Source organism: Peromyscus maniculatus, chromosome 1 (genome assembly GCF_049852395.1).
Source record: "Peromyscus maniculatus bairdii isolate BWxNUB_F1_BW_parent chromosome 1, HU_Pman_BW_mat_3.1, whole genome shotgun sequence".
Lineage (NCBI taxonomy): Eukaryota > Metazoa > Chordata > Mammalia > Rodentia > Cricetidae > Peromyscus > Peromyscus maniculatus.
In genome coordinates, this window is record NC_134852.1 from 156194885 (window position 1) to 156221003 (window position 26119).

Sequence of the window (26119 nt, forward strand, 5' to 3'; positions counted from 1 at the left end):
GGCATGTTCTCTACCTAAACCGTATAGAGACAGTGTTCAAACCGATCATCTCCAAGTATATATAACTTGTTCCTCCCTAGGAAAGACTCAAAGTTACACAGCAGTGGCAACAGTGCTTCTACCTCAACTGTGCCTCAGAGAACATCTCAGATGTCACAGGCCATTCTTTTGCCAATTTTCAAAAACAGGCAATCTCCCCCCCCCCCCACCTCTTTTTTGAGACAGGGTCTCTGTAGCTTTGGCTGTCCTGGCCTCAACCTCACAGAGATAAAAAAAAGGCAATTTCAAGCACTAGAATATTAACTCCTAAGGCCTGGGTGACTCACGCTCATTCAGGTCCACCTCCATCTTGTCCTCTGCGCTTGCACTGCCAGACTCAAACAGGTCTTGTTTGGCCCCGTCCTCTTCTTCTGAATCTGTACTTTCTTCACTGTCTGTACTGCCGGAGCTACAAAACAACATTGACATATTTAAGCTGCTTAATCAGTGACCAGCCATGTCCAGGAAGCTTTCAAAGGACATTTACAATGTGAAAACACACTGTACTTCAGCTGAATAGTGCCTGTCTATGTCATTTCACAAAAAGGAAGACTCTGTATGTGCCAAGCATACTAAGCATCTTTCCAGACCTTTTGTTTTGTTCTTTTGTTTGCTTGTTTTTTGAAACAGGGTTTCTCTGTGTAGTCCTGGCTCTCCTGGGAATTGCTTTGTAGACAGGTTGGCCTCGAACTCACAGAGATTTTCCTGCCTCTGCCTCCTGAGGGCGGGGGTCTTTTCTTCTCATCATCCTCTATACACCATCTTAGGGTGTTGAAACACCCCCCCTTTTGTTTCAATTGGGAAAGAGACTTCTAAAGCCTATGTGCGAGTTCCTGATGGACTTGACCTGCAGTGCACTCTCCCCCAGCTGTGCCAGTGCATGTGTCCTTTGCCAGCATATGGGCTGGTATTTTATCACAGCAATAGAAACCCAACTAAAACAGAAATTGCACCAGAGAATGGCCTATTGCTATGACACACCAGACCATATTTTGAAGAGAACTACAGAAGGATTCTAGAACATTGAGCTGGGAAAGCCATTGAGTACTTGGGTTTAATGGGCTGTTGTTCTGTGTGAGTCTGAATATGTTGAGAGCAATGCATAATGATGGAGGCCTGGCTTGTGAAGTTTGAGAAGGAAGCAGAGACTGAATCTGGAGCATTTGCTATTCTGTATTAAAAAAATCAGTGGTTCTGGTCACCTGGAGCTGAAGAATTGACTATGATTAACAAGAGACCAGAACTACTAAAATGAAACCTTTGCTTTGCTGGGACAATCAATACAGATCCAGCTGCTGCTGAGATTAAGAGATGAGCATAACTGAGTCAAAATCTTCTGGGAAGTGTTTTGTCCGTATGGATTTAAGAACCAACTTGTAAATAGTCTGAGAAATCACTTCTTAGGATTTTGTTGGGTACTGCGTGGATCTCATGGATCCATGTGGAGAACTAGAGCTTATCTCCAGTTCATCAACCCTCATGAGTTTTAGAGTTCAGTGTACTAGCCTTTAGAGCTATGTATCTTACTTTTTACAGTATTGTGAACAGCATCATTTAGTAATTTCAACAGTTCCAGTAGGGAGGGGTACAATTATACTGATCATGAGCTGTGAGACTTTGCTAAATGCATTTGAATTATCCTACAGTCCTTTTCCATACTCAAGCAAACTTTCTACATTAACAATGCTGTCCAAGAAATGTTCAATTTCTTCCTTTATGATTTGCCATCTTTTCTCTTTTCTAACTGAAATGTCTAGCAGTCCGGTATAATATTAAACAGAAGTTACTCATCAGACACACCTGCAAGCTCACAATCTCCACAGGAAGTCATTCAGCCTTTACTGCTAATGAGGTGAACTCTATAGTTTTCATCAATACTTTTAATAAAGGTGAAAAATTCCTTTCTACTTCTAATGTGTGGAGATTGCTTAAATTTAAGAATGGATGTAGACATTTGAAGAGGTTCAAGCAATTCTGCAGTCTTGGAATAAACACTTGGTCCTTTTTCTATGTTACTGTATTTAATCTGTCGTAAAAATAGTTTTTAGGTCATAGTCTCATTACGTAGCTCAGACTAGCCACACAATTTTGATCCCTCTGCCTCAGGCTCTGAGCACTAAACTACAGGTATGTGCCACCACAGTTGACCTGTTACAACTTTTAAAGGGGTTTCTGCATCTCTGCTTATGACCCTACAACCCAGTTTTCTTCTCTATAATGTGAGCGAGTCAAATTTTTGTATCCAGAAGCAATAGTGTGACTTTAGAATCTTTCTGAAATGCTTACTGGCACATCAGTGAAGTCATTCAGACCCAGATCTCTAGAACTTCTTATCCTCTTGTTTCTGTCTCCCCAAGCATTGTTCTTACAGATGAGTGCTAATAGGCCTCCCTGAGGAGAAGCCTTAGAATAGAAACTCAAGCCTAACAGATACAGCACTGCCCATGCCACACCCTCCAACCTTTTCTTAATTATGGTTCTTCGTGTCATTCAAAGATTTAGGGTGCCACTGGTACATGGGTTGTTCATTATCTCTCATCGTTTTCAATCTTTCTACTATCTGTCCAACCTCTACTGACAGGAACACTCATTCCTGCCATTAGTTGCTACCTTTTCCTGCTCACTGGGCAGCTTAGTACAGCGGTCTTCTCAAAGAGCCACTTCTATTTCACAAGCTTCCTCTCCTGTTTTTGTTCTGGAGTTCAGATCCTACTCTAATCTAGAGCCTATGTATTTGGCTTTAATCTGTTCATTTTCTATTTTCTTAATGTATAAGCCGAGGCCACGGAAGCGAGGTACTTTAAATCTAATATGGCCAGTTATTTCCCACATTCTGCTATACTGGCATTTTATTTTCCTTCAGTTTGAAAAAACATGAAGTTCCTCACCCCCCCCCCCCCCATTTTCCCACAGTTTCACTATGTAACTGAGGGCTGGCCTAGAGCTCCCTCACAAGCTTACACTAGCTCCCATGTGCTGAGGTAACAGTATGTGACTCCATACCCAGTTCCCAGGGACCTATCTGTTTCTGATTTCCAATTTAATTCTTCTATCAAAAAACTATCAACTCAATTCGTTCACCACGCTTTGCAGTTTTGTTTGCTGAATTTGAATCTGTGTCATTAGGTAAAAAGCAGTTTAAAACTGTTATGTCCTCTGAATGAACTGATCTCCTCTGCTTCTTGGTGAGAGAGAGTGAGAGCGTATACATGCATGCCTTCATGTGTGTAGAGAACAGAAGATTATATGGGGGGTCTCAGTTGTTCGCTTTATTTACTTATTTTTTTCCAAGACACTGTTTCTCTGTGTAGTTTTGGTGCCTGTCCTGGATTTCGCTCTATAGATCAGGCTGGCCTAAAACTCACAGAGATCTGCCTGTCTCTGTGAATGCTGGGATTAAAAGCATGCACCACCGCCCGGCCTGCTTTATTTTTTGAAAAGAAGTTTCTCACTGAACTTGGAGGAGGTTGCTAATTGGCTAGACATTACTTGCTGGATAGAGATGGTCCAGTGGGTAAAAGTGCTTTGTGTCAAGCCTGATGAACTCAATTTGAGCCCAAGACCCACATGCTCAAAGGAAAAAACTGATTCCTGCAAGCACACACATGCACAACCTAAATAAATAAATACATAAAATTTCTTCACTAAGTTACCTACAAAGGAGAACCAAGTTAAAAGGAAAAGAAGGATGTGTGGGGGTGTGTGGTGGCAATAGGGTCACATTCCATGCTTCCTATGTAAAGAGTTTTCAGGGTGGCTTTACCTGCCATGTTGCTGGAAAGAGGGGGCTGGCCCATTTCCTCTTAATATTTTTTGCTTGTCTACTTATTTACTGTGTATAGGTGTTTAGCTTGCATGTATGTCTGTGTACCACTTCTGTGCCGGGTACCCACAGAGGCCAGAGAGAGCACTGGATCCCTTGGAACTGGAGATACAGGTGGCTATGAGCTGTCATGTGGGCACTGGCAATCAAACTGAGACCTCTGTGCTCTTAACCACTGGGTCTTCTTCTCCAGGCCTCCATCCACTCTTAAGAGCATTCCTCCTGATAGAACAAAGCACTGGCCCTGGGTTCAGGCTACACTGGTGGTGCCGCGGCTCACCTGGACCTCCTCTGGGATTCTGGAGTAAACGCAATGTGCTTCTCCTCCCAGATATCCTCCTCATCAGAACCGCCATCGTCAAACTGCTGTATCCGTTCTTTACAACATGCTTCAAACAGGGCAATATTTCCCTACAAAAAGTGAGTAAAAGAGAAAACAACTAAAGTCAAAATTGTTTTCTCTCTCAATTCACCAGTGAAAATTATTTTTCCATTTGCTTTTTAAAAAAAGGTGCCTATCACATATACTCAAATAAAGCATAAATATAAAATGTTAGCTTCTATGTAAACAACAAAAAATTCCCAAGAAAGCCTGGATTTTAAACTAGCATGTAAAAGGCCTGCATACATTCTCCTTATGGGCTCTCTTGCACAGGACAAATACATGCAGCCTCCAGCAAAACCCATTGGTTCTCCACCTCTTCAGTGGCACATCACTTACAACAGTAAACTTACTTACACTTTCATTTGTATTGAGAGTAAAGTTGATGTCTGACACCCGATCAAAAGAAACACTGTAAAGAAAGCAGAAGAATTGTTAATTATCCATGGGTAGCTGTAAACAGTGCTCTGAAACTCTCAAAATCTGAAGTACTTATCATTGTACTCTCCATCGGTAATATACACACCCACTATATTGCTATATTCAATGGTGCCGTCTCCCTGGGACTAACGAATGGATAAAGAGGACAGCTGGGATGGGAGCCTGTTGAGATGAAGCTGTGAGGCCCCTGATAGCCTTTCTACAATGCATTTCTAACTTCTGTGCCAACTGGTTCCAGGGACTACACCAAGAAAACCAAGGAAAAAAAGCTTTCTAACAACCAAGCCCAAACATTAAAAACCACAAAAGCATTGTAAAGTACTGGGACGTACTCATAAATGAAACACAGGGCAACCCTGCCATCCTGCCTCCATGACAGTGAGGGGTAAAATGCAGTTACAATGAGCTACATGACTGTAAGTGGTGGGATAATGTGATCAATCCTCAAAGGTCGGTTCTAATCAGTCACCAGCCCAGCACCATGTTCTAAAAGAGAATGCTAATTCTGAACTTAACACTTAAAAGAGCTGAGATGGGAAAATCCAAGATGTCAAGTGGGGATGGTGTGTGTGTGTGTGTGTGTGTGTGTGTGTGTGTGTGTGTGTGTGTGTGTGTGTGTGTGTATGCGCACGTGCGCACATGCGCGCGCAGATTGCTAACATGACAAACGCATAACGGCCTTGTACAGTGTTCTTGTTCTTTCTGGACAGAACTGCGCCAACGTGGAGGGCAGCTGGCTGCCTCAGTGCTTGCTGCTCACAGGAGAGCCTCTGCTCCTGAGTGCCAGCACAGGAAGTTCATGCAGTGTGCTGTAAAAAGATTCTACCTTCCCAGACTGCAAACTCCAGTGTGTAATAAAGTAGCCTATACTGGCTGAAGTCTAACAACTATTGCAAACTACTGTTATGGTGCCACAGTGGACTCAGTGAGAGACATCACCTGAGATCTAATCACAATAGCTTAAATCCTCGCTTCACCCCTGTTCTCAATAATCCATGAACCTCATGTTGAGATGTGTTCTCCTTCCCAGGCAGGATGCTAGATTCTGGCTCTCAGTTCTGCCAATCAATCTCCTTGTACATTTCCTTTCACTGCTCTGCCAGTTTCTAATTCCCTCTCTGCATTTAACTCTGACCACAGAACAATGGTTAGAGTGCTTGGATCTTGCAAAACCACCCCAACAACATTCTTACAGGGACTTCCCCAGAGCAGAGAGTACATGCAAACAGGGCTGGTCCTACTGCCCTGGTCATCTGCAGGAATGAATGCAGTACCCAACAACATGCTATACAGTCAGTGACCGTTCTGACCAGGTACCAAAATGGGAAAGAATTACTGACTTACTCTCAGTAATGCTATTACATATGCTGAAAAGAGCAGAATGATGGCTGGGGTCTTTATAAGCAAAGTAACGTGAGGGCAAGGGCAGGGGTCTATGGTACCAGAAGCTTAGGAAGCTTAGGCAGGAGGATACTTGAGCTCACAACTTCAACACTAGCAGGGGGCGACATAGTGAGACTCATCTCAAAAACAAAGACCCCTTGGCCCCCACTCCCAGCCCACAGGGTCCCCTGGAGTGTGGCTCTTAGCTGTTCTCCTAATTACCTAGGCTCAAGGTTGGACACTGTAAGTAAGCAACAGGGGGGGTCTCCCAGCTCAGGGCTGTTACAGAATCCAAAGCCACTCAAGGGAACCGTGTGGAGACGGTTCACTTTAAAAAGCATGTGTGAGAGGTCATTAAAGAAACAGGAAAATATACTCACTTGCCAATGTCGTCTTGATCTGCAAACTTCTCATCGTTGAAGCCAAACTGGTCAATAAAATTGGACGTCATTTGTTGCATCTGATAATCAGAAAAGGCCTGGCAATCCCAGGACCAGTGACAGTGACATCATGATTCTAATGACATTCTATACATTATTTGCCCATTTGTGTTCCAGAAACCACTTAAATTCATACAGCCATGTGGCTTTAAAAGTTGGTGTGTTTTTCTTTAAAAAAAGAAAAATCAAATAATTTCAGACACATTTTCCCCCAAAGGGGGGAATTTTTAAAATGTGACACACAAACTGCTCCATTACACATCATTAAGAAATACTTAAAAGATCACACTAAAATGTGATTACTATAAAGTCTCTGGACAGAGAACTGGGTTAACCTTAGTGTGAAGAGGTGAGAGACATGTAAGTCTGAAATTATCAGAAGTATCATCATCTCTAGACACAACCAACAGCATCCTAAACTATAACACACCACCCCTAACTTCCCACCCTCCCTGGCCCCCACCATATCCCCACTCCCATCCACCAGAGCAAAAATAGCATCAGAGGAAGATTGATGGACATAGTCACGATCCTACAAATGAAATGCTGTCTGCCTACGTCTTGGAGGCTGGGAACTGTCTGAGAAGAACACTTCTCACAGCCTCCCTGAGGGGCTTTAACCTCATCAGAAATCGTTCAGAAAAGCCTGAATACTGCAAGGCCTACAGAGGAGCCAATTCTATTTCCACCAGGCTCAGGTGAGTCTTCCCAGGTGGAAAATGGGGGAATGTTCTACTGGACCCCACCCAAGTGCTAACAATCTACTTATGCCATCAGGAAACCTGCCCTCACCACCCAAAGACACCAGGTGCAGCCTCCCTCCTCACTCTCACCCACACGATCACCCTGTGAGTACTACCCGTGGTCAAGGACAGAACCAGCAGTGGGACCCACGCAACAGCACTTGCTAACGAGGGCTTCTGAGGACACTGGTTGCCAAGGAGGCAGCTGTAATGGCGTCAATAGAGTTCTCCTTGGGTCCTTACCTCAGCAGAGCCCACAGTTCCCACCCTGCACTGTAGAAATACCTCTGCCGTTCATCTTGACCACACTAACTCTCATAGCAGGGAATTATGGCATGGATAATCCAAGTTGTATGTAACTTAAAAATAAACTTCATGTTTGGCTTTGGAAATTATATTTTGCTTAGGTGTGAAAATAAAACAAAAACAAGGAAAACCTAACCAACCCAAGCTTCACTTTCCTCTCAAGCAAGACAACACCCTCCCCCATCAGGCTCACGGAGATGGCATGACATGAGCTCATGGGCTATGGGGACAGTGGGCAGTTGGCTGTGGGACAGGTATTCACAGGGTACCCAGAGGCAGCGTGGCAAGACTGTGCTGGGTAAGGTCTGCAGTACAGCTGAAGCAGTCATGGGAAGCTGATTAGAGCAGAAAAAAAGGAACAAGTTCTAGTGCTCCGGGGAACCAAAGGAAAAAAGGACAGGCAGCCTTCACAGCCACGTCAGCAAAAGAAGCTCAGGTCCTCTGACCTGGAGTCTTATCGCATATGAGGCAAAATAGATGCTCAGTACCTCCCAGGTGTGTAAAGGACCCATGGGGAAATCTGTTAAGCAAGCAACACAAGATAGGCTCTAGACTTATCTAGACTAGAATCTCAGAGCAAGGCAAGGGTCCCTCCCAGCTGCTTGCTATAGATTGACTTTCTTCAAACTTGTCATGCCACTTGTAATACAATTCTTTTAGATATGAATGGGAAGAAATATTCCTTGAAATTCAACACTTTACCAGTAAATATACAACAGCAAATACACTGCAAATGTATGCATACATACACGGACACATACAGATACATTCACATGTACCCATATGTACTTTTATTTGTTGGCCCTATGCACCTAGATAGAGAGAGCTACAGCAACTGACAGAAGCTGGGATCAGAGAGTCCTCCTCTGTCCTTGGTGTAGCACAGCTTCTGAGTAAAGCAAAGAACTTCCTGTTTGCACTGGCTTTCTACACTACTGCTACAGAAGCCAGCACAGCCAAAGTGAAGAGCTGCCACACCTTCCATGCAAGGGTGCTGAAAATTCACCTGTCCTAAGCTGGAACAACACACCTGGCTGCAGTAACACTAAGGAGCACTGTCCAGTACTGCCACCCTGGAGAGGGTGGGGACAGATCTCTAATAGTACTGCCACCCTGAGCACTGAAGCTGCTTTGAACTCAGTGTGACTTGTCCCAGGCCTGTGTGTGATGGGAGGTGCTAAAGGCGTCCGCTTATTTCTGACACCTATCCACACAGTAAAGCGGAAGAGCTCGTTCCCTCCCCACCTCTGGGAAGCCAAGTTTGGGGGACACTGGGAATCCAGGAAGTACTAGAGCAAACAAAACAAAACTGGCAGAGGCACGCACATCCCGAGGCACTGGCTCTGCTCAGGGCCACATCTGTGACAGGGTTACCTTGTTAATAACTGTCCCACATTCTGCACACTTAGGGGCTCTGAGCAGGAAGCCCACCTTCCAACAGGAATGAGAGAATTAACAAGCTGCTATCTACAGATTGACATTCTGCTGACAGCAGAGATTATGACGACACTGTTAGGTTAACCTAGACCTTCTTTCTCCAGAAACATGTTTTGGATCAGATTCATTTCAAAACAGTCCATGATTGGTTCATAGTGTAAGTGTGCAAAAAAGAGCTACCGTATACATGTCAGTAAGAGTGACTAGTAATTACTCCCCACGTATAGAGGTTACAGGCAGGGGATGGAGCCCTAAGCTGAGGGTCCTGGTCAGGGCTATGTCAGGAAACCAGTTTTGGGACTGGACTGAACATGAGAAAACACTCAAAAACAGACATGGCTCTAGAACCAGGTATCATAAAAAGTGAGGCAATCCACTTTCTAGATGGCTAAAAATAACATCTAGATTAGATCAGTAGCTGTAAGTTTAGCATATGTAAAGTTTTCAGTTTGATGTACAGCAGTGAGAGGAGGGGAGGGTATGTATGACAAAGTTTAGCAACATAGTTAGGAAGATATTAAAGGTATCCTTTTTCCCTTCATATATTTAAAATTCATTTATTTAGTGTATGTATGTGGAGGTCAAAGTCCCATGACTTGTGGGAGTCAGTCCTCTCCTTCCACCATGTGGGTTCTGGGGAGCAAACTCAGGTCTGCAGCATCTCAATGGCTGAGCCACCTCACTGGTCCAGGCATCTTTTTTTCTTAATAGTAGATTCGAACAGGCACAAATCTAGGTTTACAGTGATGCATTTGGGCTCAGGCCTGGTCCAGCTGACTGTCTAAATAGTCTCCGGTGGAAGTGGGACAGTGCAGAGCTCTGATAACACAGGGCTGTTTGGAGCACAGTTTGCTGGGCTGGGCTCCTAGGCAGCCAGTGCTTCTTGAGTAAGATGTGTGTTCTCCAAGAAGACACTGCTTCTCCACAATGCTTCCTAATTCTAACTTTAGGGGAATGGCTGCCAACAGGAGCTAGTGTCAAGAAAGATAGGGAGACCAGCAAGTACTAAAATTTTACATCATATCTAGCTGGCTGGGAAAAGCTAAACTTCTTCAGTATCAAAAGCAGGCAACTGCTCAGTTGCAATACTGGAATGTGATGGGCATGCAATGTGGAAGCAAAAAACAGCCACGCAGAGAATTCAAAGCTTCACACCGACCCCAGTAAAAAGTGTTGCTGAGACTGAGAAAGAAGCCAAGCACCACCCAGTATAGTGTGGCAGTGTTTCCTTACTCCTACTGTTGCTTCTATTCTGAACTCTCAAAGAATCTAAGAATGACCACAGTATAAGTCCTCTGTTTTTGCTAGACAAATTAAATGCAGTTAACAAATAAAGATAAGTTGGGGGCAGGAGTGGCAAGAACGATTCCGACTAAAACTCCATTTAGATTCCACACATAATTAAACCGCACTGAAGAAGGACTATCTAGATAGCCCGCGTGGTTCAGAGGCACTGCACAAAGTTTACATCTAAGTAACACAGCAGCACAGCCATTACAGTCTGCAGAATGAGCATGGAGGTGACCTGCTGACACCTGTTTCATGCCGTGCTCACCAATACCCACCATTCCTCACTGTTACCCAGGAACATAACAGTATAAGCACACCTAGCGAGTCCCCAGCTCTCCCTGTTTCAATCATTTTTGCCTAATTGGTAGCAATCCCAAACCGCATTCTAACACAGTGACAGATGATGATTTCCAAGGGCAGCTAAACTATGCACTTAAGATAAAAATAAATAGCAAAGCTTTAGGTGTGACTCACTTGCTGCAAAGAGGAATCCTGTGAGAAACCCGTGTCTTTAAAGTCAATTTCATCATCACTGGATGAATGAATATGGCAGGTTGTAACCTATATGCATAAAAATGTAAAAAACTATTTAACATAGAAAAGTGGTGGACATTTTGTATCAGCATTTTTTATGGAAAAAAAATATCACATTCAGTTTTTGTTTTAATGTACTAAAAGCCAAAAAACCCCAGAAATAACAGTTATGTGGTCAAGCACACCCAGTCAATGTAGAGTCCACTCTGGCTGCACACCCAGTTGGCTGGTGGTTCCACTCCTCAGGACTACCATGCCCAGGAATCACACAGGAAGGATGAATTACTCCATTCAAGGGGAAAGGCTGAAGTGCAGTGCAGATGAACAAAAATAGCATGTATGTGTCAGGCCTGTGGGGGTAAAACACTACCCTAGGAATCACTCATGAGCCACTATAGAGGTTGGCCTTGTAGATAACCATTTCTCTTCAGTCTTGACTTTCCTGCCTATACCAAGAAAGACACTGGTCATAAATGCTCTAAAGTCAACAGTCTCCTGACCAATAAAAGACTCTCTGAAAATGTGACCTCCCTGCACCACAGAGAGTAGTCAACTCAGTAACTACGAAAAACACCAATATGAACTGCTTACCATTCATGGTCAAGTGATGCTTGCTAATCGGAAACGTGTTGACTAGCACAGTACTGATAATAGCCCTCACTGTTAGCATCTATGACAATGAACAGTCAGTCAAATTCTGTAAGAAGTGTTATATTTTGGAAGGTCACTTACAATGACTTTAGAGTTCTTTATATTGTTTTACTATGTAGCCTAGGCTTGCTTCAGGATCAGATCTACCTACTTTACTCAGCCTCCCAAATGCTGGGATTACAAGCATGTGTCCCATGCCTGCTCTTCTGTGCCTTTAGTCAAGTGTTCTGGGTAGAGATAAGACATGCGTTCCTCTGCCAACTCTACGGCTGTGCTTCAGAGCCTGACATTAGCAAACCAGTACACATCATGCTAAGCCAATGTCTATTTGGAGTACAGCCAGAGTATTAGGCATAGAAACTGGACAATTTAAATTTAGCTGGCCTGAATGAAGACAGCAGAAACCTAGCTGCTCCCAGGAATCCTGTCAAGTGCAACTAGGGTACAAAAAAACCACAGGTCAGTGGTTCTCAACATGTGGGTCGCGACCGCTCTGAGGCCACAGATATTTTTACATTACAGTAACATTAGCAAAATTACAACTATGAATGGCAACAAAATCATTTTATGGTTTGGGGTCACCACAACATGGGGAATTATATTAAAGGGTCGCAGCATTAGAAAGGCTGAAAACCACTGCCATAGGATACCCCCCCCCTTCCCAAAACAAGAGTTAATCATACTGTTGAATAAGGAGGAGAGTTTTGTGGAGTAACTAGGAAAGGCGAGACATGTAGCTCCTTTACACATGGTTGCGAAACTGTTGCCGTGAAGCACCTCCCTCCAGGGAAGTGTTTATAATATCCCCACTTTGGACTAGGCAGGCCTTGAACTTGGGATTCTTCTGCTTCAACTAGCATTACTGGGGTATGTTACTGCACTCAGTTTACAGTGTTTTCTCTAAAGATAGTTTTAGCTGATTATGATTACTAATAGCACAATGCAGGCAGGCCTTCAGTTGTGTGTTAATGGAGGGTGCAGCTCTGAGGACACCCACAACATGAGAATCTGAAAGAATTAATAAAGCAAGCTCAAGAGGACTTCATTGCCTCATAGGGGATCAGAATCCCAACCCATTCATCAGCAGCTAAGTGGAGCCTGAATTCGTGATCTACATCACACAGCCCTTCTGAGGTACTAGAAGCTCAGAAATGCTACCTCCATTCTTCTTCAGCTAAAACCTTGGTTGTTTTCTATCTTGTTCACAACTGCCATGCCACTCTGACCATGTAAAGAAACCCTACCACTCCTCACTAAACCTGTCAACAGCTAGTGAGGGGTTATGAATAATGTCAGTGAGGCAGCTTACCATGCAGTCTGTGTTCAGCTCAGAAGCCATAGAGATTTTCCAGAAGTGTACATGGGATTAAGTCACTTTTTCCTTCTAAACCTAGTGGTTTCTCACTGTCTGCCTCTGTCTTCACTTCCACCCTTATTTGCTCTGATACAATAGCCACGGTAGACTCTATACCCACCCCCTGCACACACTTGCAGCCCCTCCTCTGAGGTCTGTACTTTGCTTCCCTCTCTTTGGCTACACTACCTTATCTGTAGTGAAGTTTTCCTTGTTTAAAAAAATTTAGTGTGTGTGTGTGGGGGGGGAGGGAGTTGTGGGGAACAAGTTCCATAACACATGTGTAGAGGCCGGAGAACAACTGTTTAGTCAATTCTGTCCTTCCATGTTTACATAGGTTCTAGAGATGGAACTCAGCCTGCTGAGCCATCTCACCAGCCCCTCAACAACCTGTATTCTGAACTTCCCATCTTGCTCCCTGGCACTATGACAAAGAACAGGCTATTTGACCAAGCCCTGTTTCCCAAGCTTCTGTTTCTTCCCTGCTTGGTAAGTACTAGTTAGTATGCTCTATGAATGGCACTGCAGGCACTAGATTGTCCACTCAATAAAAAACACTAGCAAGTCACTAAATGACACCACTCCTGCCAAGGCCATCATGCCAGTGAGATTACATTTGATGCAGGCATGAAAAGGCAGCTCCCAAGGTAGCACACTCTTTCATAATTAGCAGTCAGCATTGCTAATGTGTTAACAGAATGAGCAATGGAGTGACCAAACCCCGAGGCTCTAAAGGAACACCCTAAGCATGAGGAGACTGCTGAGTGTGGAACCCATTAGCAAGATGTACCACTGTAAGTTCTTTACTGGAGACTCAGCACCTGCCAGCTCCAGGGCTGGGGACATTCTTGCTTTCACCCTAGCTACATGAATAAGATATTCACACAAGTGTGTGCCTATCACTCCACACTACCTCTAGGCCCTGTCTGTCAATGCTGGGGAAGAAAGAGCAGTGCTTCTAAAATACTCTCTTCGCTGGAGGGATAAGCAAAGACAGACAAATTCAACTTCTCAAAGTTAGTACAAAACATTTTCTTTTTTTTTTTTGTTGTTTTTTTTGAGACAGGGTTTCTCTGTGTAGCTTTGCGCCTTTCCTGGAGCTCACTTGGTAGCCCAGGCTGGCCTCGAACTCACAGAGATCCGCCTGCCTCTGCCTCCCAAGTGCTGGGATTAAAGGTGTGCGCCACCACACCCGGCTCACAAAACATTTTCTAATTTCCATTTTTATCTAAGTTCTTGCCAATTTTTAGTTTGGAGGTTTAGTCAAAATTCAGAGCTCTTTGTATTTAACTAAAATACCAAAGTTGGGTGTGGTGGTGTATGCTTATAATCCAGACATTTGAAAGATTGAGGCAGAAGGATCAGAGTTTGAGGCCAGTCTGGGCCACAAAGTGAGATACTGTAAAAACAAAACCAACCCAACAACCTAGTCCAAAACACCCAAGTTTAACAGTCTAGCTCCCTCACATGAATAGCAGCATCACAGGAACCAACTGTGCACATATTTTGGCTTCATTCCAGTGAAGGGGCTGAAAGACTGGAGATTCCTCCAACTTAGAGCCAAGTTAGAAAGCTGCAATGGAAGCCATAGGAGCTTATGCTGACATGGTGGGGGGCAGTAGGACAAGTGTGGAAGAAGCTATCCTTAGGTAAACATTAAAAAACAAAGGGCCAAAGCAACATACCAACATAGTAACTCAAGCTATGACTATTCAACACTGCAGAGAGGCATCTGAACCACTTAACGCAACAGAGTAAGGCAGCAGATCTAGTCATCTACTTGGCATACTCAATCTATTACCCAACTGACATTTCCACTGGTGAATGAGCTTTACTAAGACCACGAATTACATTCACAGGCACTGTCACTTTTTCAAGGACAAATAAGGGCCACAGTATTTAGAAATTATATTTACAGCAGTATTCTACAGTAGCCTACTGCTCCCCACCCCTCAAATGTGTACCTAACCCCACCAAAGTAAGTTGAATATATTCTGGGGAAGGAAATAACTAAAACCTCTTTGGTAGCTAGATTAATCCTTAAAATCTTTAAGAAAGAAAGAATGGAAAAGGTCTTAAGCCAATCCAACCATGTCAGCACAGCAAAATCTTGGGAGAGGGGCTAACCCAACAGGACATCAACATGCTTTGATATTCTTTTAATTAATTAACTAATTAATTAATTAACTTTGTGTGTTTGGGGGGCACACACATGCCACACATGTGGAAGTCAAACTTGTGGGGAGTTTGTTCTCTGCTTCCACTGTGTGAGTTCTGGGGATCAAATGCAGGTCAAGCTTGGCAGCAGGAGCTTTACCCATGGAACCACTTTGCTGGCCTGTTTGCAGGCTTCTCCCAGGGTCCTCTTCCTGTAGAATACCTATGTGGTCAAGGTATGATGACATCTCAGGGAGAACATGACTCTACTTTGAGTGAAAGATGGTGCTCATACCAGCTTTCCCTCAACGTGGGATGGGTGTAAATGCCCACCAAGACGGGGCTGGGAACACGTCTGTGCTGCTTGCACCATGTACTCAGGATTTATAAAATCTCTGCAGGCCTACTGATAGCATGCAAAGGAGCTGAGAAAAAAGTGTGGGCAGCAATGGCACCTTCTTTTACTACAGACTGCTCTCAAAGAAATCTGTTAAGACAACTTAGATACAAGATTGTAAAACATCAGTAGCGAACTTCTGCCCTCCGGGGTCCTCCCATTGTGCTGTAAAGCCTGTAATTAAGACCTCCTACCCCCTTCAAGAAATGACATTCGACATTTAAAATTATATATATATATATATATATATATATATATATATATATATATATATATTTGAATGAATACTGCGAATGTAATCTATGAATACCACAAATGTGATTAATATCATGAGTGTAATTTAATAAATAAATAAATAAATAAACAAATAAGAAATCTGTTAAGATTAAAGTTGTTTTTCTTTTTTGGGGGGTGGTGGTGAAATAGGAGGGAGATGTTTCTTGTAGTCCAGGCCTCAATCTTGCAAAGCAGCTGAGGCTGGCCCTAAACACCTTGTATTCCCCGCTACCCCATCTGTGTGTTTCTGTATGTGCAGTGCATGTGTGGGTACCTGTGGAGATCAGAAGTTTCTGACCCAGAGCTCACCATTTCCATTAGGCTGGGATCCTCCTGACTCTCCCCCGAGGCTGGGTTACAGGTGTTTACTGCCATGCCCAGCTCTTACATAGGTCCTGGGGATTGAATACAGGCCCTCATGTTCCCACACCAAGTGCTTTATATAACAAATCATCTGCTGGCCATATAATCAATATATCATATAATCAATATAATCAATAAGATTGATTTGCGACCCCAACTGGCAACAAAATGTCACAACATAAGAGGACAGTGCCACTCTTCAGAGCAGCCAACCATTCACAGCTACCAGCTGGAGTGGTTTCAAATTCAGCCTCAATTAACTTTAACCAAATGACTAGTACAGAGAAGCCCAAGTACTACCCAGACATGTAACATTTTTATAAAAAGACTGTGCCTGCCCTTCCTGCTGGTCAGCACTGTTGACAAGAGTGTGTTTGTTGGCCAGGCAATGGCACACACATCAGAGCCCTCAGACCTACTGTAACCACATGGCTCCACAAAGCTCCCTTCTACAGTCATCTCTTTACTTTTCTTGTTTCATAATTCTGTATTAACCCCACCTTTAAAAGCCATTACTTGGGGGCTGCAGAGATGGCTCAGTGGTTAAGAGTACTACTGGCTGCTCTTCCAGAGGACCCGGGTTCAATTCCCAGCACCCACATGGCAGCTCACAACTGTCTTTAACTCCAGTTCCAGGGGGTCTAATACTTTCACACCAATGTACATAAAATAAAGTTAAATATAGATATAAGCCATTACTCCACTACTCTAGTCAATGGAGAGGCAAAGGTCTATGCAGAGGAACACAGGATGACCCACGGCTCTACAGCTCTTATCTGTGAAGAGCTGCCTCCTGCTACATAAATAATTTGTTAATGACTGAGGTATTATTACAAGAAACTCAAGGCCACCGTGGCTAGTGCTGACAGCACTTCTGAGTCAGGCCACCACCCTGATCACCAGCTGCCACATGCTAACAAAGATGCATTCTCTTCTGCAAAAACTAAAACAAAGCAATACTCACCTTAAAACTTAATGTGTTTAAAAAACAAAAACATATTCCAAAGTCCAATATAATTTTTTAAAATTATCAATGCCATTATTCCCTGGCTGAAAGTACCAACAAATTCAGTTCAACATTAAAAAGCTGAAGTTTCAGAGTCATCTACAACCCTCTTTTCTAAAACTGTCCTAAAGTGAGAATAATTTCAACTCCATAGCACTTGGAACATCCATGGGAGTTTGGGATTCTAAGCAACTCAAGAGTGACATGAGGCCCAATGTAGAAAGCCACAGAACAAGAGGAAGGCAGAGGATGGTGCTGAGGTGCTTAGGGGGCAGGACCCAGGTGAGACAAGACACTCATATGAGCTGCAGTGGACATGGGTGGCTTTTTAGTACCCTTTTGCCATGCAAGGCAGGTTACTAGGAGGTGACTGAACAAATCAAGAATGCTGTGAATACTGTCCTCTTTCTGCAAAGAGCTTATCCTTGGCCCACATTCACTGGGCCTAATGGATATCTTTAACATTTTCCAAGTACATAGGCAATGGCCGAGAGCACCAAAAATCCCCAGAGACATAACCTTGTGAAACCTACTAGATCTACCGTGTTCCTCTTGTTCGTCTCTCCTAAGGAGCTCGTGCAGAATGTCTCCCATCGCTCCCGGACTTCGTCGGGAAGATCTTCAGAGTGAAAAAGGAAAAAAAGCATTATCACACAGTGACCCATGAGGACAAGAGTGCACAGTCTCAAAGAGGAGCTGCATTAAGAGTATGTGGGGAGTCCAATCAGCTGAAGTCCTGGCTATGGCTAGCCCAGTGGTCCAAGAGGAATGAGTCTAAACAACTCCAACAGGCCCAGTCCACAGACCTGAGCCTTAACGCCCCACCCTACCAACAATGTAGGCCTGATCTGGGCAAGAGCAGTGACTTAGGAATTACTAACAGTGCTTTGCTGAAATGAAACATGGAATTGTATCTCCAAACAACTCTTCTGAAAGGAGACAGGCAGAGGTGGGGTAAGAACTGTTGGGTCAAGTTTAAGAAACTCTACAAGCATTAGCTTCTGTCCTTCGCTGGGATCCTGTAATGGACACCTGACTGGTGAATGAATGGTTCACAGAACCCTGCTGGATGCTGAGATTGCACCTGTACTGTCTCCTACATATTTGGCTCATAAACAAATCATGAAGAAATGCTCTACAGCCAAATTCTACTTTCCAGAGAAACTTTGAAAGAATGACTTACAATGACTTTCTGAGAAAATGAAGCCATGGCTCTACACCTTAGAGGCCTACCTACAGAAGGGTGGTCACCTGAAAATTCTGGTTTAAGCAACCATACACAGGCGCACACTTATACAAGTAACTTCCAGGAATGGCCTTCTCTCCTTGATAAGGATATGAACCCTGAGGGGTGGCTTAAGCAAAATTACAGGTGAACCAGCCTCAGTTTTTTTGTCACTGGGTAAGAAATAGGCTTTTAGTGCACACTCAACAGAGCACCACTTCTTACCAAGAGTGTCAGTTTCCCAAATTCAAACAAGTCTCTGAACTAGTTATGCCCACTAGACAGAGGCCTGCAGGTCAGGGCACTGGTGCTCTCATTCTGGCAAAAATGAACTTGTGCTCTGAGCCCTGTAAGTCACCTTGGGCTGATTCAATTTAAATGTTGGTAGAAAAAGAATCCTTTAGGAGCCAAAGTCTGTCGTTTTAGTAACAGAGACACGGAAGAAAGGCTAACAGTGCTTTAGTATCTCAAGTAAGGAATTTAATCCACAGGAGGGAGGATGGGGTAGATTCTGGACAATGAGAGGTAGCTCAGTGCTTACAAACATTTGTTACTTTTCCAGGGAACCTAGGTTCTGTTCCCAGCACCCACATGTGGCTCATAACCATTCATAAAGCAAGTTGCAAGGGATCCAATACCCTCTTCTGACCAGGTATGAACATGGTGTATATACATGCATATAGGCAAAATACTAATATACATGGGGGGGGGGTACGCTTCAGAAGAAAAAGCAAGAGCCACCATAGTTTGAGTGGTTCTACTCCAATACAGAAACACAGAACCAGGTCAGAAGCTGGAGAGATGGCTCAGGACTTAACAGCACTGACAACTCTTCTAAAGAACCTGGGTTTGAAGAAAAAAAAAAAAAAAAAAGAACCTGGGTTTTATCCCAGGCAACTCACAACCACCTATAATTCCAGTTCCAGAGGAATCTGACATCCTCTTTGGACCTCCACAGACACTGAATGCACATGGTGTACAGACACACACACAGGCAAAAATACCCATACACATAAAATAAATAAATAACCCTCCCTCCCAAGACAGGGTCTCACTGTGTAGCTCTGGCCATTCAGGAACTCACTGCACAGACCAGGCTGGCCTCAAACTCACAGAGATCTGCCTCCCAAGTGCTGAGATTAAATTCGTATACCACTGTCTGGTGAATAGATAAATCTTAAAACAAAACAAAAAGCCAGGGCATCAACAGTGCTCTGTAACAGGAAGTGACTCCAGCATGCAAAGGTATAGTGAGAACTACATGGTTCAAACATTCTCAAGAGCCACAGTGAGCTAGCCAAAGAGTCTCTAAAAAGTAAAGAAACTTCAACCTGTTCCCAGCACTGAAACCTCTCCCCTGCTCTCTGATCCCACACAAATGCCATGAGAATTGGTGAAATGACTTACCTTTGATAAGCTGCTGTACTAACGCACTATTCGGACCCTTGTCAGTGCTGTGCACAATACAGTTAGCTATCCTGGTGAGGTGCCCCATGTAACCATGCCGTCGTCCTCCCTCAGCCCTGACAAGAGAAAGAAAAACTATTCAGAATGGGGGACTGGACACTTAGCATGGCAGCAGAGTAACAGGACAGTTACTCCAGTGTCAGCAACAACCTCTGTCACTGACGGTATCTGAAGCAAACGTTCATTAATGCCCCTGCCACTAGAATTTTCCTTTACAGTTTTGTAAAACTCTCAATTTCAGAATTTAATTAGATTATAAGAAACTGAGGTCAGAATTTTGTTGGCCTAACCCCCAACAAAAGACATCAAGTTCTATTTGTGCTAACTGACAGGCATAAATTATAAATACTAATGGCAATTCTCAACGTGACACAGTGGCTTCTCTGAAAACTTGGCTGAGGTAAGGAAGGTCCCTTGCACTTGCTAGAGACCGTTCAGAACAGGCCAGTGAACTCAATCCTCAATGCTTTCTTCTGCCAAGATCTACTTTCTAACCACATTCATTTTTACATTAAGATTATTTTTTAATGTCCATGACTTACAAAATAAAGGATTTTTGTTGGAGTCAGCAGGGCAGAGACTCAAGAGATACTTGCTTAAAGGGAGAAAACCCTTTCAGGAGTCACTAAAAGATAACAACTCTGTGCTTGGAGGTCCGCCTGGAAAATACAATACCTGCTGGGTAAACTCCAGGGCATGTGTGGAATTTGAGGCTCACACTGAGCTGCAAAGGCTGCCTTTGGTTCCACAGTAAGCTCCAGAGACTCTAGTGTTCCCAAAGACAACTTCTTAGCCCTCCCATACTCCCTTAAGGCCACAGGTAAGAAACAATAGCCTATCTGCATGGCTTCAGACATAGTGAAGCACTAGAGAAAACTCTTAGGATCCGCGAGCTTGTGGGACTGTTTATTCATCTGGCCTTTAGAGGACAGGCCCACAGAAAGAGAAGAACATACCGGATACTTATGTGCTGGCCCAATGAGGCAGGAAGAGGAAGAGAATGTAGGTGGAAGGTCATAGAGCACACAGAACAGCTGACAGGTCAGACACAGAATGAGAGTTGTCCAGCAGGCCTCACACAGTTCCCCTAAAGGAGTGCCACCTGGAATAATGTGCCTGCTAATCAAACCCCTTGCTACAGCCACAATAGCTAGTACCAATTTCCAGTACGGCCACATCAAAACCCACTTGTGTTTCTTAGTGTTTATTAAGTTCATCATGACCACCACCAACACCAATACACGCAAGCTGATTCCTGCCCTGAATCACTCAGCTCCTTCAGGAGCTAAATCCAGATCCGAACAGTAACAGCATAAACTACTGAAGATAAACTCAGTTGGTCAAATGCAGCCTAGCTTGCACTAAAGTACTGGATTTGATCACTTGCACCTCATAAAAGCAGACATGGGTACATGGTTGTAATCACAGCACTGAAGAAGAGGCAGGACCAGAGAGAGGTTCAAGGTTACCTTCAGCTCACCTTCCAATGACTTTGATGCCAGCCCCCCAAAAGAGAGAAGGGGAGGGGGAGACAAGGCATCTATGAACGATGATGGAGCATTCATTCTACATTCTGACTGCAGTGGTGGTTATGTAAGGCTTCACACAGCAGTCATACTTCCTGAAATGGGTTATCTAGGAAAGGTATATCATGACAAATGAGAAACAGACTTAAACCTGACTCAGAAGGAAGCACAGTCATGTTCATAAAGAGCACTGGTCAAGCTAGACATACTCATGAAATACAGTGAAGCCAGAGAGCCACCTCCTCACCACAAACTAAAGCAATGCAAACGGAAGACTGAACTGAAAACAGACACCATGAAACCACTAGAACAAAAAACACTCGCAAGCCTAGTCTGGGCAAAGACATTTTGGAAAACACCCCAAAAACACTAATAAGAAAAGCAACCAAAAGCAAATGGGATCACCTCAAACTACGAAGAGCCTGTAGCAGATGGGAGACATTGCACACAGGAGGTTAGTGGGAGCCTGAGCACTTCCACAGTGGGGCACTGCCAAGAGAACACAGAAAGACCAACAGCAAATCCCTCCTGATTCTCCCTACATTTTATGTTTATGGTATAAATAGTTATTTCCCAAGAGAAGACACACAAATGGCCCAAAGATATACAAAAGACACACAGTGTCACTAATTGACAGGAATATACAAATCAAAACCACAAGGCTCAGATGAAGATTGTTCAGAAATGGTATTAATAAAAAATGGGGCAGTCAGACATAATAAACAAAATTCTGCCTGCCATTGTGGAATTGAACACTATCAGGAGAGGTAAGAAAATATGAGAAGACATTATGTTCTTACTCACGTGGAAACTAAGAAAGCTGACTTCATAGAAGCAACAAAAATAATAGTGGTTACTAGAGGCTGGAAGAATAGGGGAGGAGGGCAGAGGGTGAACAGTGAGTTCTAACCTCTCCCAATGACCAAGTCCCAGCATCCCACAGCATGGCAGGACGACCAGTTTACCTACATACCCCAAATTATCAAGAAGAGAAGGGACTGAGGATTCCAGCACAAACCAATGCTAATGGTCAGGACTCAATCTTCCCACCAATATAAACACATATAAAAACCACCACCCAGTAATGCCATCCGTAAGTTAGGTGTCACTTTTATAGACACACCCAGCCTCATACAGCAGCACATCCTGAAAGGACTTTCCAAACCCTCCCTACACTGCATGTTTCAGAATCCGGGGGTGATGCAAAAACTCCCAGGGTTTTTAAAATGGTGCCCACTAGCCACTGCTGTTGCTGCCGCCACCATGATGATGACCACCACCACCACCACCACCACCACCACCACCACAAGAACATCTTATGTATGTCCGTAGGGCCAACTAACTTCCCAAAAGCTTGTCTATGAAGAGAATAGTCAACACTGTTCCCCTTTAGGTAGCTACCTGCAGTGACGCTTTTCTCTGAGAGCATGTGCATGGAATGCTCTGCCCTGAGAGGGTAATCACTGCACACCAGGGGAGAGCCAACTTCTGACTGTTTTTATTCAACTTAATACTATTTTCAGAAAGTCTTCCAAACAACAGTTCCAAAACCTGAACAAAGGTTATTAGAAAAGTATCTGTTATGATGCAACTTTATTTTCACTTTCTCTAACTAGCCAAGGGGAGATGCTAAGATTTTCTGTAAATTACAAATCAAATTGTACTGCTTTCCAAAACAAGTTACTTACTGTTTCTTCTCATTTGTGTCCCAGGCTTCAAGAATTCGCTCTATTAGTTGACATTTTTGGAAAAGCTAAATAAGAAAGAACACTCCAATTATTCCTATTATTCAAACAGTGGTTAAAGCATTAAAACACTAAAGCAAACTAAGCTTGGTGGATCTGCCTTTAACTCCAGAATTCTGGAGGTACAGACCAGCCTGATCTACATAGTGAGGCCCTGTCTTTTAAAAACAAAAAAAAAACTTGACATAAAATGAAACTGCATGTGGTTCTTAGTCACTGGTCCACCCAAATGCAACATGGTGTCATTTATTCCAGATCCCCTGTGCTCAGTTCCATTAGGACTCTGGCCACACAGAGCACTAGGTAACTTGCTGCTAAAGGTGTTGCCACAGTAAGCAGTGAACCTGAGGCAAAGCTAGGATCTGTTAACTAGAAAAAGCTGGTCAACAGCACAGGGTCCAACTAGAATTCAAATGATCAAAGTATGCTCTGGTAAATTTAGTACAGCTCTATTTTTCTGTTTGCTTTATTTTACTAGAGGATGGGGGTGGGGAGTGGGTTTAAGACAGGGTCTCATGTAGGACAGGCTGGTCTTGAACTCACTAATTCTGTCTTTACCTAGTATATGCTAGGTTTATAAGCATGTACAACCATACCTAGCTTACTTCCCTTTTAAATGTGGACAACACGACTTGAACATATCCTAATACTTGTGTAATACTGAGAACTTGTGTCCTACCAAAACTCTAGCAGTCAAAGAGAAGCAGCTGTGGGCTACAAACGTCAGTGAGCAATGGCACTTGTCTGCTCTAGTCACCCGGGTGCTCAGGCGAGCCTTTCTGCTTTCCAGGTCAACCACAAGGGAACTAGGAGTAGGTAAAACCATAGGAATGTAGAACTCTAAAGACTGACCCAGAAAAATCACTGTAAAATGGGAATTTTACAGAAAAGAGACCCTCAAGCCAGGTATCACTGCACATGCTTATTTATAACCCCCTCATCTCTTGGGAGCCTGAGACAAAGTTCATGAGTCCAAGACCAATCTGGTCTACACTGTAAGTACCCTCTGCCCCTTGCCCATAAAACAAAAGAGAGACCCTAAAAACATCACTCAACACTGACTAAAACTCATTTTGCTAAACTTTTAGGCACCTATTCAGCACCAAAAGTTAAATTCTGGTGTGCCATAGTACTGTATAAGCATTCTCAGTAGTACTTAATTATCTATGGTTCTTTTAACGCCCTCAAGGTAAGTTCAAACTTCTTATGTTGCCAGGAGAGTGGGTCTACAGTTCATTTAGAGGTGTTATGTCCAGGATGTGATTAACAGAATCACTGGTCCAAGTGCAATGAGCATGTGGTAGCTAAACCTTCCGACGTGAAAACTATTCAATCTGTTTTTCAACTGTGATTGATTTCACACTCTGGAAAACACAGTAACAAGAAAATAATGCTTACATGCTTCAATAACAAATTGTCACCGGCAGAGTCTTGATCAGTAATGGTGCCATTTTCTGCATTCTCAAAAGGACTGGCAAGAATGAGCGCAATACAAATTTCTACTTGCGTATGTAGAAAGTTATTCCATGTGTACTTGAAGAACATGTCCTACAAAATAAAGTGCAGTCTCTTCAATTAGCTCAGTGCTGGAGCCACCACTTTAAACATCCACACAGTAGTAATTGTTTCAGGGTGAGGAGATGCTCACTCAGTAAAGCGGTTGCTGAGTAAGTGGAGGATCTGATTCTGGGTCCCAGCACCTACTAAAAGCTGGACATGGTGGCATATAAGTCTGCAATCAGTGCAGGGGAAGTGAAGACAGATAGAGCTAACGGACCATCCAGTCTAGCCTAACTGATGAGCTTCAGAGTCAATGAGTCTCTGTCTCTAAAGACAAGGGAGAAGGCTAGCAAGTTTTGGCCTAGAAGGTAAAGGTGCTTGCCACCAAGACTGACTACATGAGCTTGATGCTGGGAACACACATGATAGAATAGAGAGAACTGACTTCGAAAGCATGTAGTCTGACCTCAACATGGAATCCATGATGCCATATATGCATATGTACAAACAGACATATATACATCCCCATTAAAAGTAACAAAAGTTTAATATTTAAAGGGGAGGTTTGAAACACTACTTCATAATCCATATAACTATTCATTCAAAATGAAATGCTAAATTTGCATAGACTACATTAGAAAATAGAGGAAAGTTCCAGAAACACGAAGAAAAGATGAGCATAACCTTCTCACAGAGAAAGTTTTTAAAGTGATGCAAATATCCAGTTGAGTCCATTTCCATGCTCTTCACTTTGTGACTCCAGGGAGAATTACCATTGCTTCTTCAGACCACCAAGCAAGCAGTAGGCTTTGCTTTGCACTTTCATGAACTGCACAATTAAGGTTCATTTTTAAATGAAGAAATGGAATACAGAACATTATTTTTATTGAAAAAGAAGGTCTAGGTTAACCTAACAGTGTCGTCATAATCTCTGCTGTCAGCAGAATGTCAATCTGTAGATAGCAGCTTGTTAATTCTCTCATTCCTGTTGGAAGGTGGACTTCCTGCTCAGAGCCCCTAAGTGTGCAGAATGTGGGACAGTTATTAACAAGGTAACCCTGTCACAGATGTGGCCCTGAGCAGAGCCAGTGCCTCGGGATGTGCGTGCCTCTGCCAGTTTTGTTTTGTTTGCTCTAGTACTTCCTGGATTCCCAGTGTCCCCCAAACTTGGCTTCCCAGAGGTGGGGAGGGAACGAGCTCTTCCGCTTTACTGTGTGGATAGGTGTCAGAAATAAGCGGACGCCTTTAGCACCTCCCATCACACACAGGCCTGGGACAAGTCACACTGAGTTCAAAGCAGCTTCAGTGCTCAGGGTGGCAGTACTATTAGAGATCTGTCCCCACCCACTCCAGGGTGGCAGTACTGGACACTGAGTTCAGACCACACCCATTTCAATTTGTAAGACTTAGGAACTATCAAGGGTGATTTCAAATGTCTGTGAGGAAGAATCTCACCAATATGACACCAATGCTGTTCAGTTCCATCAGGTCCCCATTTATACTGCTGGTATTGGTTTGGAGCAGGCTGGATATCAACCTAATCACATTCAACCGAGTGTTCCCAACAGGAGGGTCCAGTATACCCCATGTAGTCTTCATTACACTTTTCTGAAGAAGAAAAAAGCCTTCAAATT

The 26119-nt window shown here is 43.5% G+C and overlaps 1 protein-coding gene across 29 annotated transcripts in view; it reads right to left on the reverse strand.

Moving 5' to 3' along the window:
- The window catches only part of Ppp6r3 (protein phosphatase 6 regulatory subunit 3), a 128053-nt gene that overhangs the window by 17218 nt on the left and 84716 nt on the right, over positions 1-26119 (reverse strand). For 9 of the 29 annotated variants that reach the window (XR_013046458.1, XR_013046466.1, XM_006980496.4 and 6 more), the window contains 10 exons: positions 25941-26093; positions 24384-24533; positions 22929-22993; positions 19655-19770; positions 17556-17641; positions 10759-10845; positions 6449-6546; positions 4602-4656; positions 4143-4273; positions 327-448 (listed from right to left, as the gene is read on the reverse strand). Coding sequence is in view for 23 of the 29 variants with exons in the window: in XM_006980496.4 (XP_006980558.1) it covers positions 327-448; positions 4143-4273; positions 4602-4656; positions 6449-6546; positions 10759-10845; positions 17556-17641; positions 19655-19770; positions 22929-22993; positions 24384-24533; positions 25941-26093 (1063 nt within the window). In the remaining 6 variants the exon portion in view is untranslated. The remainder of the gene's footprint in view (positions 1-326; positions 449-4142; positions 4274-4601; positions 4657-6448; positions 6547-10758; positions 10846-17555; positions 17642-19654; positions 19771-22928; positions 22994-24383; positions 24534-25940; positions 26094-26119) is intronic. The other 20 variants (XR_013046469.1, XM_006980498.4, XM_015999015.3 and 17 more) reach the window with 5 other exon arrangements.